This window comes from Anguilla rostrata, chromosome 3 (genome assembly GCF_018555375.3).
Source record: "Anguilla rostrata isolate EN2019 chromosome 3, ASM1855537v3, whole genome shotgun sequence".
NCBI lineage: Eukaryota > Metazoa > Chordata > Actinopteri > Anguilliformes > Anguillidae > Anguilla > Anguilla rostrata.
The window spans coordinates 46,967,531-46,984,927 of record NC_057935.1 but is presented as its reverse complement, the minus strand read 5'-3'; the positions used below and the strand labels follow the sequence as shown (position 1 = coordinate 46,984,927).

At 36.1% G+C, this 17,397-nt stretch overlaps 1 protein-coding gene across 2 annotated transcripts in view; it reads left to right on the top strand.

Moving 5' to 3' along the window:
- Positions 1-17,397, top strand: part of LOC135251000 (protocadherin-9-like) — a 176,521-nt gene that overhangs the window by 29,907 nt on the left and 129,217 nt on the right. Inside the window, exon 3 of one of the 2 annotated variants that reach the window (XM_064327917.1) lies at positions 14,140-14,241. The exons of the other annotated variant lie outside the window; for it this stretch is intronic. Coding sequence (XP_064183987.1) covers positions 14,140-14,241 — 102 coding nt within the window. The remainder of the gene's footprint in view (positions 1-14,139; positions 14,242-17,397) is intronic. 2 annotated transcript variants of the gene reach the window in all.

Genomic DNA, 17,397 nt, shown 5'->3' with positions numbered 1-17,397 from the left:
AATTGCATGATGAAATAGCAATATAGCCTTACCGCAGTGCTTGAGAAGTAGAGTAGACACAAGGTGGTTACAGATTGTGTGCGTCTTCTGAAAATCTAACTCTCTGGACTGTTTCTAAAACATTAAATGCTATTTTGCAAGGTGAAATTACATTTACTGTTCAGTTGGAATTCCACTTTTGTTCCCCAGAAGATTGCAGCTTTCCAAGACAGTTTTACATTAGATTAACATCTGCCTGCCAGCCAGCCAGTAGATGTAGATGAGGGCAAAAGTCTGTTCTAAACTTAATTGCTTCTGTTTTACAGCTTAAAGCATGATGCTGTCCTGAAAAATTCTCTGGCTTGTCTCTACTGAACATGCGTTCTTCCATGAGCGAATCGCTTAGCATCTGCACTGAGCATTGTTTACTTGGGGTCAATGAAAAATATGACAGTTGGATAATGTTGGGGTCTAAACTGTATTAGTATAGTTTAATTATTCTCTGGGTGATTTGTTCCTTCCTTCCACACTGTTTCAACACATTTATCTTGTGGTTGCAGTGTATTTATATTCATTGTTTAAGGAAAATCAGTGTGGAGATGAGGGCTTGGGTTACAAACGAATGACCACAAAACTTGGAGTCTAAAGCTCCTGAGAGGACAGGGATGTGACTGAGCTCGGATAACGCGCCTCACACTTTTCACTGCAGTGAGTTCACCATCATAATGGGTTCTAGAGTTGTGAAAATTTGAAAATAAGGCTGATATCCTGAGACGCTAGTCAGGGACTGTAATTGAAACAATTGTTCACAGTGGCCACTGATTGCTCAATACATTTTGTATTGCTTATATTACTTTACAGCTAGAGAGGAATGAAGAAAATACTAAGCATGCATGACTATGGCAAATGACAAAAACTATGGCACAGCTAAAATTAGGTTGTTTTTTTTTCTGCAATTTGCAGCTTGAGTGAAAAATGGTGGCAATAAATTACCATCTGTAAAAGGCTTCTGTAAAATTTTCACAATAAAAGCAGTTAAAGAATGTATTAAATGTTCACCAGGATCTTCTGTGAAACAGGATGGACAGTGCTGACCCAGCACTTAAAGAGAGATGGTACAAACGTGAGGATGTGTGAAAAACAAAAGCAAAGGATGCCATACAATGTTAAAAATAGATCAGAAAAGATCAGACAGATCCCAAGTATGGTAACAACCTCAATAGTTAAAATCTTTGTTCCAGTTGTGTCCAGTTTACTGGCACAAGGAGCAAAGACAAGCATGGAAAGGTGTGAAAGTACAACTTTAAAGTGCAGCTACTGGTCTCAAAGGCACAGTTTGATAATGATAATTGTACTTTTTCCAAAAAAAAAACAAGATGTGGGCATGAACTTCATTTCCTGAATTATAATACATTTATAAATTGGTAGTATTACTTGTTTCTAAACCAGAACTTAAACTACACTATTCTCTAGATTCAAATAAATTCAGTTGGATCACATCTGTTGATTTAATATCTCACCAATAAGTCAATATTTCTTTACCTATACATTTATTTTTTGAAAGTTATATAGTTTGGTTGTTGTTCAACTTGCTAAACTATATGTGTGAGTTCCTGCTGTTTGTGCTTATTACTACAGCCTATCTCTATCTGTTGGGAGGGCACTGGTGTTCTCAGAAACACCTGATGTCAAGCTGCTGATTCTTTTCATTCTATAGTTCACAGGCATTGAGTTAGGTGAAGGCACTTCATGTGCAGCTTGTAAAGGCAGTCTGTGGTCATTCAGTTGACCAGAGGGGATTGCTGGTGTGCACTGAGATGTCCCACTGTGGGGCCCATCCAAAAACTAGAACAGTGCCTTAACAGGAAGAGCCCCAAAGACATATTATTGGTGAATCTTTACCTACGTCTTCATTCCAAGAAAACCAAGAAAGCCATATGAGATACTCAGATGTTATATCTAATATATTTAAATCCATTTTTATCTTTCCTGACAACTATTTGGTATTTTAATTTATAATTACTGTAGTGCTATACATTAAATTGAGTACTAAATATGTGGCCTGATCTGAATAAATAGCCATGTCAAAAGCTGGAAAATGGTATTTGCTACCATTCATAGATCTCAAAAAGCTACATAATATAAAGAACAACATATTTCTGTTGTATGTATAGCATTATAAGCAACAAGGGGTTTTCTCTGGAGTCAAGATAAAATTATAATCTTCCCGTAAGTATTAATTATTAAGCACCTTGTCGAGTGAAGTGACCATGTTATTGCATTATGACATGTTGAATGTTTCCCTTGAGTACAGAAGTCCAGGCAAGTCCCTCAAGTTTAAAGAATGGATATGTCTTATGTTTTCTCAAAGCTGTTTTGACACAGGATACTATTTGATATTGCTGTCATTTGAGCAGTGCATTAAATGTACACTGGCATATAAATAGCAATGGCCAGTAATGCATTAACAATGTTTATATTACCATTGAATGTACATTGCCTGTCACATATATAGGCATGCTTACTTCTGTATTTCAAAAAATCTGTTATTTCAAGACTGGCCAGTAAGCAGCTTGCCTTGGCTGAAAGTGCTTGGGAGAAACAATCATTGCCTTGCTAGTATGAATTACATTTTGTCTTTTATGTCTCATTGTTATATTACACCGAAATATAGAATACCTTGCTTTACTTCTGTACGTATGATAGACCTTGCATATAATTACCAAATAGCAAGAGGAAATAATGCAGTTATGTCCATATATGTTATGCTTTAAACAGTAGTTTTGTTTGAATTTGTTGCAGGTGCTACAAGAATTTATCCTATCTGGAGATTAACCCAAATAATATAAATGGCCGTCAAATAACGCCATGCAATATTTGCTATGCAAAAAGCTGTTTTTAATGTAGGTGTGTAGGTAGGTGTCTTATTAAGATCATCAAATGTGGCAGTAAAATTTTTGTTGTTACTGACCGTTATATATTGAAAAACTACAGTATCACAAAAAATATTTATTGCTTCATTGTATAGTTTATTATAGTAGTCAGTTATCATGCTTGTAACCCAAGAGCTTGATATTTCATGGTATTTTCTATGTTTAATACAGGCCAGACCTGGTATTAAATTTGCTCATATTGCTGGTATTGGCATTGGTTAACCTAGTCAGCCTTTGTCAGCTCTTGAAAGTTAGGACAGACTTTGAGTGGTAGGTAGAGGTTTTCTAAGTTAACTAACAAATCATTGCAGCGTACTAGACTGTACCGTAGTCTATAACAAATGCCAGTTAAATTTAATGAAAGCATGCTTTATGTTGACAGTTTATTGCTCCTATGATCAAATGAATTCCCTATATGTAATACAATATGATTCATGTGAATAGGCACGCAAAGCATTACTTGACATTGTTTCATTTGTGAAAAAGAAATTTTAAAGGGCACTGTTCCTAACCCGTCTGAGCGCTAAGCCTAAGAACACTCAGTCTGCTGGGAACAGTTGCTGTTTCAAGCATTGTGCACAAAGGCTTGAATTTTGACAGAACCCCAATAAAAGGGCTGATTACCATTCATACATTAACTTGTGCAAACCAAAGGGGCCGAGGTTCAATCCTTAATGTAATGACGCACCATGTGAAATATGCTACTGGGGCCGGTTTTGATTTCAGTCCAACATCACAGCCAGAATATATTTTGAGTGCAGTCTGAATGATGACTTGCTCCAAGCTATTATTGTCTCAAGGGCAGAAGAGAGCCTGCAGAATCCACAGGTGCACCGCTAATTGCATATTTTATGGTGCACGGGAACAAGAGGGGGAAAGTCTTCACACCATAATTTCCAGTGGGGCATAAAATCCAATTCACAATTAAGTTGGTAAGGATCCATGAGGCGTGAAAGTGAATCCTCGAGCGCAGACAGTCATTTCTCTCCCAGATCTCCTTTCTCGGCGAGGCGAGGGGAGACACAGACCACATTACAGGTCTCCACTCATCACAGCTTTCATTCACAGGAGCTTGTTCCTTAATATTTCATCCTCCCGCTCTAGATTGGCAGAGAGAAAAGATGCAGGGCGGGGATGTGAAAGCCGCGCTTGCCCCTGCAAAGAACTTGCTCTTATCACAACCTTCATTCAGTGTTGCGCCAATTAGTGTCACAATAATGAATGCTGTATGTAGCCTGCATGCCCAGAGTACCTTTGTTCTATCAATTTTGATGATTCGCATGTAAGCATATATTTTTTATTCCAGTGTTTCCTGGAGGGAAATTGATAAATAATGCTCAACGCTTTAGATGTGTTACAAAGAATGTGTGCTGAATGTAATGACAAGTCCCATCAATATTTATGTGTGGCAAACGTGGCTATTCTCTGTCAAAACCTAATTCCAGTACTGGAAACAAACAAAAAAATGCAAAAATATCAGCATAGTCTTCGAGTAGCTAAAATGGAATGGTCCACCAATTATGCATATTTCCTTTGTATTCATTAATGTACATTGTTTTCAGAAACTTTTGATGTCAAATTAATTTAACTATGAGCTAAATTAACTCATGAAGATAGTTCTAACCTGCAACCTTAAAACATAATATCCACATGATAGAACAGCAAGTACAATACCACTAAAAATACATTGTGGGGGATTTCATAATGGTTCAGAAATTCAGCTGCCCCTCTGAGCACTATATTCTTACTTGTAAAATGATTGCCTGGATGATGATTGGATTTAACAGGATTTAATAGTTAGCCTTAATTTAAAGTCGAATATACTTTAAATCTACATAAAAAGCTGTTAATCTGACAATCTTTTAAAACTGAATTCATCACGCTCATGTCATCTGAAGTTTTTAGTGCAAAATTAATTGGAAATAGACTATCACTAACTTTTCAAATAGTCTGAAATCAAGTGAAACTTTGACAGTATGCACCACATCGCAGTGTAATATAGAGGAACACAGCCTCATATTCCTAGTTTTCACATGATATCACTGAGCCATGGTAACGCCCACCTGGTGTACAAAACAAGGGTTACTACTACTGCTGTAGAACAACAGCACAACATACCACCATTGCTACACCATATTTCCTTACAAAATGCCAGACAGCTGTTGTGCTATTAGATGCAACAAAAGAGGAGAGAGCATGGCTAAAGGCATACTATGCAATATTTTATTTTAAAGTAACCATGCTAAAGCAGGTCTATGATACACTGGAAATCTGTTTTTATGCACACCGTCAAATACGTGTTTGGGACATTTCTGAGCGTGGTGCTCTTTTCTGTGTGGGAAGGGTGGGTATGACGACAGAACCAGTGGTTTGTGATCACATCTCGGTGGAGTGTTTGTTGCTAGCTAGCTAGCTGCTGCAAAGGCTCGGATACAGCAAAGCAAAAGGACAAGCTGACAGGGCTCGTTCAGGAACTAGAGTCAACCTTGGACTTGCCTTGCCTTGATGGCGTCAGCTGAAGTTCGTCAAGGGAATGAAAAGTGATGCAAGTAACATTATTTGCAAGTCCAACATACACTGTTTCTTATGGACCGGTAAGTAACGTTACGTCTAGCTATCCAGCTAGGGTTGCCCGATGTCCAGTTTTTGCCCAGAATTTTTCAAATTAAATATTTATGTGAATAACTCAGCTCACACAACTCACACATTAATTATGTGAATAACTCAGCTGTATGTGGCTCACAAGTGCCCAATATGTACAGCTTGTTTGCCTATCTTTGTTTTACGTATTTTGTGAGGTGATCAAAATGCTCATTATATGTAAAAGTTAAATGGTGAAGTTCATGCTGGAATGTTGTTTTGCCCATCTCCCCTTCATAGAAGTAACTGAAAGCTATGAATAGCTTGATGAGAGCTTGAAGATGCTTCATCCTCAGGAAGCATGAGAAGGCGAGAGATGTCATTACTCCTGGGTTTATTTTAAAACATTTAATCACTGAGTAAAGCAACTTCAAGCGAAACTTGTGGTGTTTACTTTGGAGTTAGTTGATTAAGACATGGCATTTCTGTCATAATTTGATTTTAATGGAATAAGTAGATTCCCTGGTTATGAGTTGTGATGCTACACATGAGAAAAGTTCCTGCAATGTCTCCATAAGGGCGGTTAGGGAGGTTAGCAGGTTTAAAATATCAGAAGATGGATATACTCTGTTCTAGAGACTTCAGGTCTGTCAGACTGTCTGTTAGGCATGACATTGTGCCTTGGAACTATTACTTAAATTTCCAAAATTTTTATTTTTTTATTATTTATTTATTTATTTTAAATCATTTTTTAACTGTTTGTCAACTCTTGTGGTAACTTCAAGCATAGGCCTTTTATTGTTTGGCATTAAAATGAAAAAAAAAAGGGCTTGCCTATAAATTTATTCCATCAACAGTCCACAAACAGGACTCATACCATTTACCACTGACAAAGGCCCAATATTTTAATGACATGAATGAACTTTTTTTTTTTTTTTTTTTCCTTTAGAGCAGGGGTAAAGCTAAAAATTAAAGTCTAGAACGAAAGGAAAGTAGACACTGGAGTATAATGTCTTTGAGAAGAAGAGAGCTCTGCATCTCTACCCATATGCAGCCCTCGTTGACTGACTCTAGTCAAAGGAATAATGCTCAGAGGGGATGAAAAAGGATAGAAAGAAACCATCGATCCAGAAAAGGGCCAGTTGCCAGCTCTCTGTAACCTTGGTTTAATGTTCCCCCAGAGAACTTTCACAAGCCCTGATTTTCAGAGGCTATAGTGCAAAGCAGTGCTTTACTTACCCACTTTCCAAAAAGAAAATAAAAATGAACAGGTGCCTTCATCAAGGTAATGTGAGTTTAGCCTCACTTTTACATTAAATGTTGAACATTAAACAATATCCCTGGCAATCGGTGCATACATCTTATACTAAGCACATTCCTGTTCTGTGGAAATTCATATTTGTGTTCACAAGGCTGAACAACAAGTGCATAATATACATGAGAGTTAAGAGTTTGAAATTACTTCCATTCACATTTAATTCAGTGTCACGCTGACATAAACGAGGGCCTTTTGACAATAATAGTCACATAGCCATTAATGTGTGTATTGCCATTCTAGGCTCTAAAGACATGTCAACCTTAATGTCCAAATGTCACATTACCAAGTTAGAAATGCATGAACTGCAGCACAAGGTGACAAAAGGCAAGTTACATTGCACTGATCGATTGTGTTGTGAGACCTTCAGTTTAACAATACTATTAATAATGAGAGAGATGACGAGATGCCGGGAGAAATGCTCATCATCATTTACAAATTTTCCCGAAACAGATGCAGTCTTAAGTACTTTTGTGGTCACTTGCTGCTCAGTCGAATTGATTAATATTATGCTGTGCCAAGATTCCACAAAACAGATGTGCTTAATAGATTCCGTGCTGTCAGATGTGAATGGCAAGAGCTATAAGGTGCCCTTCCAAAGAATATCTGAATTCAAATCACGTGGCATCATCTCTGTTATTAAAAACAGCTATATTTCTCTCTCACATCCACCCCCACACTTAAATATAGCAATAGAATTGGACTAAATTACAACTGAAGATGGATGTTCCTGATTTAATGGGAACACTGCACTGTTTGTGGAAATATAATCAGGGTTTTTATTGATATCAATAACTAGCTTCATGAGTGTTGTCAGATGGGATTTTTTATTTTTATTTTTTTTAAATAACGCTGCTTTTATTTGTGAGTGACTCTGGTATGTACAATGCATTCTCTCTGTTCTGGTGTCGTTCGTATGAGATCTTAAGAATATCTTTGAAGTACACTGTACACTTAATTGCATCCAAGATCCAAGGCTAATTCAAAAAATAATAAAAAAAATAAATAAATCAAAATAAAAATCAAATGTTATGAAGTACTGTTCAAATGGTAATGAACAGACATCAAGTCTAGTTGTGCTTTATAAAATGGAACACATTATGATAATATTTCCCGGATGGCATTATATCAAACACAAAATCAAAATATATATGGGCACTGTTTTTAGAGAACAATTACTCTGAAGTTCATATTTGGATAGTATTAAAGACAAATGTGCTTTTTTCTGCTCGGGTTCTAGTCCTTTGTTCTCAAAGAACAAAGTAAATATGCCAGCCATTTAAAAATTAGTCAACAGTGAAACCATTTTAATAAACTGTCTATATTTTGAATTCTTGCCTAGGCATGGATTCCGATTACATGTCTCTCACAAAAGCCTCTCAGTGTCATTTTCAATTTATTTATAAAGTCAATACATTTAGCCAAAATAGACCATGGAAATAGGTTTAGCACTGTCCTGTTATAAAACTTAAAAGCAGAAAGGAGAGAAAGATTGTGATATAATTTGGCAGTCAAAGAATAAAATCTTACTTCATGGACATCTTCAAAATGCTGTATAAATAACCTGATAATCCCTTCCAGGGAGTGTGCCAGACTGTGGAGTCTAGGAGCAGTAAAGCAATACAGTGATGTGTCTAGAGGGAAAGGTTTCTATGGCTTTTATGAGCTCGTTTGCACAGTCAAACCTGGGATGTAAGTCACCCGGACCAGGAGACAATAATAGCAGTGTATGAATGAACTAGCATTGGCTTTTGTGGGTGTTGTATCAATGAGACTTAAATGTTCTATTTCTTAAGGGTGTAATGGTGTAATGTTCATTGTTAATTACATTTGTATTTGTTTGCATGAGGCAAGTAAGTGACAATTTTTTGTGGATTTTAAGTTGCATGGTGATGTCAAATGTATCAAGGCTATACGTGGTATACATTTAAGGTAATTTACTTAAGGTGTCTTTTTTCACCGCTGATAAAATTTTGCCAATTTGGTTGGCAGTTTACATGAATAAAATGTGTGAATTTGTGCTGACAATGAAGCAGAGGTGTAAAAGCACATTTAAATGTGTAACGAGTAATGTGTGTATGAAAATAACCAAGCAAAGTGCTATTTTTGCCTGATTCAGGCACATCTCCTATAGACGCTTTCAACGGTAACAACATAAACAAACGTTACTGCGCATGTGCGTTGTTCTGGCCCTAACTTAACTTCCGGCCGACTTCCGCAAACAATCAATAACAACAGAGTCCCTCTAGACTATTTCTGATAACAAGCAAAATAAATAACAAGTAAATTACGTTAGCTAACTAGTTAAAACTATGTCTAACCAGAATTATTTGGGCTTACCAGTTGAAGAAAAGAACCGTTACTTGGCCAAACTCAAATGCGATCACGTTACACTACCAGAAAAACGAGCGACAAAAACAGATAACTGTTGACAGTATTGCACCTTGCGGAGCATCATACATTCCTTGCATAATCCATAACTATTCTGGTTACATGCACATTCTTGTGCATGTAAAAAGTGCACTCTTTCTATTACATTGCTTAAAAACGATGATTACATGAGACACAAAATGGGGCTAGTGCTGGGCAGCATGTGTAGCCAATGCAATTACTATAGGTATTTATTTGTATAGCATGCATTGATGGAAAAACATTGTGGCTCTAATAGTTTGGGTCATCTTGCTAGGTTACCACAACAAAAAATGATCAGGCAATGTAACATTGTCAACTCATTGGAAACTCATTGGTATCATAACGTTCATTCAAAACGTAGCTATAGCGTATCAACTACTAGCATTGATCTAACATTTCTATGTATAATTTATACAATGTTAGCTACGTTTAGCTACAATCAATTTAGTTAGCTAATTGTTCATAACTATTGAGGCTTGTTACAGGTCAGCTAGCTATTAGCTATCGCTTATCATGAGTTTGTTACCTGAAACAAAGTCAGTACTACAGTGAGAGCACCTAATCGACCACCTTCGTTCGACAGACAGGAAAACGTAAACTGATTTGCAACTATATATGAAAGAGGTGAAATATCGGTAACAACCTGTACCTAGTTAAGTAGGAAAAAATGTCCTTGTTATCCTCCCGTGGTTATTTTTTCAACACTTTCACAATATTTTTTCTGTGCCGGCAAATAAGTCAGAGGTGGTCCAGTGCTAGCTTTTGATTGCTAAGGGGACGTGTATCCACAACCCTATATAAATGAATGGAACTTAAATTTGCTAGCATACTGTATAAGTGTCCTGTCTTGCGTATTTGAGGTTAATATGAGAAAGGGTGGTCGCTATCAGCACGTCTAGGAATCTGTACATATTCACTGTTGTAACTCAAGTCGCAGGACACAAAATAGCCGTTGGGAAAGCAGTTTGAAAGTATGAAGCAACATCTGCGCCATTGGCTTTAATGGGTCACGATGAGATAATTACGAGCGTGTTGCTTGTCTTAAAGTTGATTTAGTAAATAAGGCTGTATTAGTATTACTAAATGTGTATGTATGAAGTTGGTTTATTTATTTAAACAGTTTATTATGTGTATTTTTACAGGACTTACATTTTAACAGGTAACGATGTCCAGTTATTTCTCAAAAATACGAAGTAACAATGGGCAAGCACCAACTATAATAATATAGTAGGGATTCAAGCAATTCGTTTCACAATTCCCTAGTGGGGTTACAAAGTTAAATAATGTATTTTTTACAAGTTTTCGAAATGGCATTTGTTCCAGGTTGCACCCCACAGCACAACAACCTGAGCCCAGCGTCAGTCTGCTCATCAGTTTAACTTTCACTCCGTTTGTAATCGGTGCCATATTAGCCAGTAAACACAAACCCAATAATAAACAAACACAGACCGGAAGTTAACTTAGGGCCAAGCGCATAACCTTGGCAACGCGCGTGCGTCCGATGAAAGCGTCTATACAACAAGCAAAACTACGTATTTGTACCAATGTAGTGGCGTGGGTGTGATAGTAGCAAAATTACGTTTCAATACCATCCATGTGTTTGTACCACACTATAGAGTTATGATCAATTATGGCTTTCATGTTGTCACATAGAACCCTTGATATAAAGCTGACAAATAACTATATCAATTTAAAAATAGGCAGTTACACACTTGAAATCATAATCCAAAATACTTTTATACCTACATACACAAACACCTATACCTCATTCTCATTATTTTCACGTGAAACGCAGGTTCCATACATTCCTGTCCAATACTCCTTTTATTTGAAGAGTATTTTACTGAAATGTTATATAACTGTATACACTCAAGAGAGACAAGAGAGATGTTCACATCGATGTTTTTAAATCAGGAAATCAAAATAAAAAGACAAGGGAGAGAAAGTCACATACATCCTCAATCAATCTGTATCTCAAAAACGTTTGTATTTCATTAACTGTTTGTTGAACCACAGTATACTCTATCTCACTTTGTTTCTGTCTGCTCCCAGTACCCAGAATGCAATGTGAAATAAAACCTGGAAACCTATTCAGCATATGTAATGCAAACCTGGTAGCCGTCCAGAGTTCTCATGGGATCACCTGTGTCCAGAGAAGGGAATTTGCATTCTCAAAAGAAGACAATGGAAAATAAATGAGAGGCAAGCAAGACTTGCAGGTCGATTATACTGTATGAATAGTCCTGAAGTGTGTTAATTGTTAAATTCTGTATAAGCAGACAAACCTGGCACTCATACATATTCTGGCTTTTAGATATTTATGCAGAGGCATGCGTTTCTGCTTACCCACAAACTCAGAAATCAAATTAAAAACCTATTGTACTAAAATAAAATAAGAAAATGAATAAAAATAATAGTCTTGTAGGTTTACACTTACACTGAAGTACCCTTTTCACTGAAAATATACATTTTAATTGGTTATATCGTGTGACTGCATTTGTATGCTGTTATTTATAAATATATACATATACATTAATATATTGCTATGTCAATTTCAGCAAAATGTTTTGAGTTATGTACAAATAATTTATTTTTGTTAATGCCCCAGCAAATCCGCGAAAAAGACTGGAATTGAAATTGCATTACCATAACACACAAATGAATGGGCATTGTGTTTTCAAAGATGCCTGTTCTGCGAAAGTATATTACTCCTCATTGTGTTCATAAGAAGTGCTGAGACCACAATTTGGTCACAACATGAATACTTACAAAGTAAGCTTCTATTCAACTGCTTGCTACTGTATTTATATTTCTATGGCATGCCCCCGAATGCCAAAATAATTAAGCCAAATGAACTTATTGTATACTTATTTATAATGATACTATGACACCTATCTTGTATCTAACATTGTGCATTTGTACCTATTGGTTTAGGATTATAACTACCAAGTAGGTTTAGTTGCTGTGAAGTCACATAATGATATATTCCAAACCAATGTAACATGATTTTCAGGAGCTCTGGCAGTGTGTCACTTGAGAATATCAGACAACGCTTAGATATGGCCAAATGCCACCCCCCATGCAATAAATAAATACAGTTAATTTGTTGCACCAGAAGGCTCTCCCATTTTTGAATTGGGAAGCACTTGCATTCACTACATTAAGGCATTACAAGAGGAAAATAATAAAATGTATAATTTTTGTGCCCCAAACAGGAACCCAGATCTTCAACATACAGTGTGACAATCTCTTGCACAGCATGTCTTATGACCTAACCATCTAATAAATTTGCCCCTGCTTCCAGTGTCTGAAGATGCAGTACTTCAGTTTTCTCAAAGAATCAATTGTACATGGACAGAATGGAGAATTGTACTTCACCATGTTCGTATATTAATGGGTGCTTCCTTTCTGCGTGGGGATAATTGGCAGATCTGGTAAAGAGATTAGGCGCTCTTCCAACTGGAAAACTCCACAGTCAACGTGTCATTAATTAAGATTCTGCTTGCAGGTATTGGCATTATCACGATTTTTTCACTGATGCCGCAGTAACGGGACAGGATAGGTCATCTTCCAGCAAGGTTCTGTGCAGTCTAATTTATTTATATAAATGTGCACACAGCAGTGAAAAGCTGTTATGCAAAGCAGTGAGGAAGATACCATTCCAGAATTTTCCATACCAAAGTTCATTAGAGTTTCGGTCATTTTAGCAAAAAAGACATTGATTTATGCCCAGAGCTCTGTGAAGCACAGCCTCATTACACACAGTGATATGGTAAATCAGTAGATAATTACAGCATACATCATGCATCTGAGGGCACAGCGATGCTTTTGATTTTGGAACCAGTCATTAAGGTCAGGATAATAAATAAATTGAAAATTGGATTTTCAAGTAAAACAATTTTCCTCTCATTTCGTCTGGAATGAAATTCGACGATGACCAGGATTGCTTGGAATGGAAAATGTGGATAATATTCATCTCATTAATTTAGTTGATTAACACACACGATGACACTGGGCTTTCCATATCTTTTCCTAATGGCTAAATTCTTACTCTGTTCACACTTTGTATTAACCTGGATGAACTGAAAATGTTAAATGCTAGACCTTGAGCATCAAAAGATAAATAATAGTCTCTACATACAGGGTCAAGATGCAGAATACATTGGTAATTAAAGTATCATATTGAATCATTTATTTAAGACAGGTCATGTTATAGGAACATATAACTTTTAAATATATGTAAATATATTTAAATATAATGTTGAATGTCCTAATTTGAACATTACATTTTATGTTGACAACTACATAAATATGTAAATATCTGTTTAATGATTGTTCCAAACATATACCTTGCTGCATGTTGTGCGTGCATGTGTGTGTGTGAGTACTCGCCATTATTATCCATTTTTGTGCAAAACTTTCTGCATAAACATTTTTGAAAATATCTGCCTTATATGGCTTATATCAGTGGTGTCAAACTCGTTGCCATGGAGGGCCGTGTGTATGCAGGTTTTCATTCCAGCCTTGGAAAATACAAATAATGTGTATTTCCAATTAATTCAATCTTGATTATATAATTAGTTAAATTATTTGCTGAATTAGGGATGCAGGTTTGTGCACAATGGTGACCCGACGTCTATGGTGACCCGCATTGTCTAAATAAAAATGTTCTTATATTCTGTGCTTCAATGCAGTTAAACGCATATGGCTGAATGAGTAATTGGACTCAATTAAGGCAGCATTAATTGGTTGGAATGAAAACCTGCATACACACAGCCCTCCATGGCAACAAGTTTGACACCACTGGCTTATATGAACTCATCTGATCACAGCCACTGCTATAACAACCCAATGTTTTTTATGTTTTCTTGAATAGACATAATATTTAGTTGACATCATTTTCTTGAATTTCCCATGAAGGAAACTTTAACAAGAGCCCAAACTGAACTGAATCCCGAATATCTGGACCTCCGATCCCAAGGTGAACTGAATCCTGAATACTGGACCCCGTGCACACCCTTAGTGAGTACCAATGGTCCAGTTTCCACTGATATCCACTTTTCAGCACCATCCCAAATGGTGAAAATTACACACCTCTATTAAATAAACTATTGAAATCAGTTCAATACTGTCTCTGCCGTATCTAACCTGATTATGTTATTTGAACAATATGCTGCATGTGGGATAGCGAATCTCTGACTAATGTGTATTTACCTAAGTAAATCCTTCTCATGAACATATGTGGTGGTTGACCCTTGTGTTGCTGGAACAGGAGATGGTAGCATACACTATATATAAATTCTCTCAATCAAAATGGTCAGATTTTCTCAAGGCTCATATATTTTTTGGAGAGGAGAGTTTCCATTTCTGTTTTACCCTGTATTTGCATAAAAGATTCAAGCAGTAACTACAAAGATTTTTAATTTGTGATTTCTGATGCTTTTTAATTGCTCTCCATGTGAAATGAATAGTCAAATGTATTATTTGTTGATTAGTTTTTTTATGTTGTTCTGTTTAAAAGTATTTTCCTCAAATAATTGGTAAATATCCATACTTATATTTCACTTGACATTGACACAAGTCTCTACTGCATTGCCTGGGCATTCATTTACATTTTAAGTGCAAATTCAGGTCAGTTTTGACATTTTGGGTCCTAAAACATTGCCTGTATCCATTGTCTGTTTTTGTTTCCATTACTCTCTAGGGTACTGGAATTGTATTTAAGAAGTATGTACTGCATTACTCTGCACTATTATCTATGCCACTGCCCTCCACATTCAGCAGGGTGAGGGAGCATGGCACTAGTTGTGAAGCAAGCAGTCCCAGCACCCCTTTCACATGTCACCCCCGATAAAATAGAACTACGTGTCCCTCATATAGATGCTTACTGATGGCGGTGGAATTTGCATTATGCTCCTCTCCTCATAGTGAGTGAAAAGCTGACATGCTTTTTTCTTTTCTTTTTTTTTCTTGGTAAGGCTTCAATGTAATAACTGGAGAACATTTTGTGCACTGACAGTTTATCACCCCTTTGGAAAAAATCACATATTCAAAAACCACGTGTTCAGAAACCACATGTGAACACCCGACATGTGAAGAGTACAAATGTGAATATAAAAATAATTCCACTTATAAGATGAGAGCTGAAAAAGGCAACCTATGCTATTTCAAGTCACATGGTTTGTTTTCACATATGGAAATTGTAGTCCACCTTTTAAAAAGTCAGTGGCATGTGAAAATGTGAAGATGCAAATGACCCAATGTGACCTATTATCTTATCACATGTGAAAAATTTCATTTACATGTGAAAATGTAAAATTTGCATGCAAAATTGTGATTTTTAACATGATAAAAGGCAAATTTCATATTTCATTTTTTTTCCCTAAAAGCAGTCCGCTCATCATATTATGTAAAATTTACAGAAATATTACATGGGGAAAACATTGATGTTTATCACCATGTTCATTACTACCATCAGTCATCAGGATAGATGACAATTTCAGTACTTTAAATTTATGGTAAATGACAAGAGTGGTTGATTAAGTGTAATGGAATTTTAAATGTAACATCACGTTTGAGTTTTCATCACGCAAAGCCAAATTATGATGCAAGTTGAGGAACTGACATAACATTGTGTTTTCCTTAGCTACTATTTTCTTTGGAGTGTGTTGTTGTTATACTAGTGATTATTACCTCTCATGAAATATGCATACCATACATTTAAAATAATACATAGCATGGTAAAATGATACAGAGACTAATTGTAGACTAACACGCTGCACATTATGTGATTAACTGTGCCTGAACTGAAATCCATAAATGTCTGGTATGGGAAATGGACTGACATCATTATTACAAATACTGAGTGCTTAGAAATTATATGAGTTGCATCAAAGGATTGGTGGGGGAAGGAATTGGGGAGACGGTGGATTACGCAGAAAGGCTAGCTGTCATCTAGCTATTTTTTATGGCCATGGTATTGTCAAAATATGTGAGAATATCTTGACTTATGTGATGCACCTAATCTAAATTCCAGATAAAATGTGATCTTGAGAGGCTGGGAACATCCACTTTTTTCAACCCTCTGATTTAGATCAAAATTATTGATGTAGCCATCCACCTGAATTAGATGTCCTTCTTCTATTAGCTGTAGTGCTGGTGACTTGAGATAACCGGTCACTCCTCATAGTGTTGAAAGGTAATTTGCTTTGTTTGCTGGTCTTGATGGATGAGCTAAAATATTGCTTACAAGATGCCCTTCTTGCCAGGTCCTTAAGTCATAAAGCTGTCTCTGGTAAGAGGAGCACTGAAGGGAATGGCTGGATTTATGATGCAGATATGCACCATGGTAATATTTTTGATCAGGGCAGGAGAACTCACCTCAATAACATTTACCGTAATAGTTCCCAACTGCAAAATTGATGGACAAATCCATTGGCAAACAAAATGGAATGAGGCACAAAGCAAGCAATATTTTATGTTTCACTAAATGATATGATTAGTATTTATGCACAGATAGCCAAAGACACCATAAAATAACTGCCCATCACATTAAAGTGCCTTCATGAAAAATAATAACTATGATCAAAGTTGTGAGGATCAACTGGCAAAAGCAACTCTTATGCTGAGCTATGTTTCTATTAGAATTCACTGAAAACAATTATTTTGACACAATAATCAGAACTTAAACCAGAAATTGTTTGCACAAATTATTTTTGCAAAAAAAATGGTAGCACATATTTTAGTGGTAAAACATCATGCTCAAACTTCAATAAAAAGGTCAATAAAACCAATAAGCACTAAGCACTGGGTTAATTAAAAAATAAAAATAAATAATCTTTATTTCAAAAGATTTTTACTGTCTTGCAATACATTCTAGTAAGCAAATCTACTTACAACTCAACTTCTACTTGAGTTCAGAAGCTTGAGTTCATCTTAAAAATGATAACGGATAACTGATGGCTGGTTTATCTGCGTCATGTTCTGTTGTGTCATGACACATTAGATAAAAAGCAGAACACAAAAGTTTATTAAAAAAAAAAAAATTAAAAAAAAAATGAAAAAATGGACAAATAAGGTTTTCCAGTAGGAACATTTGCTATTTGAAATGAACCAACTGATTCATTCAGAAAATTTTACACTAGATATACTGGGTCATAATGAAATTAAATTGCTGTT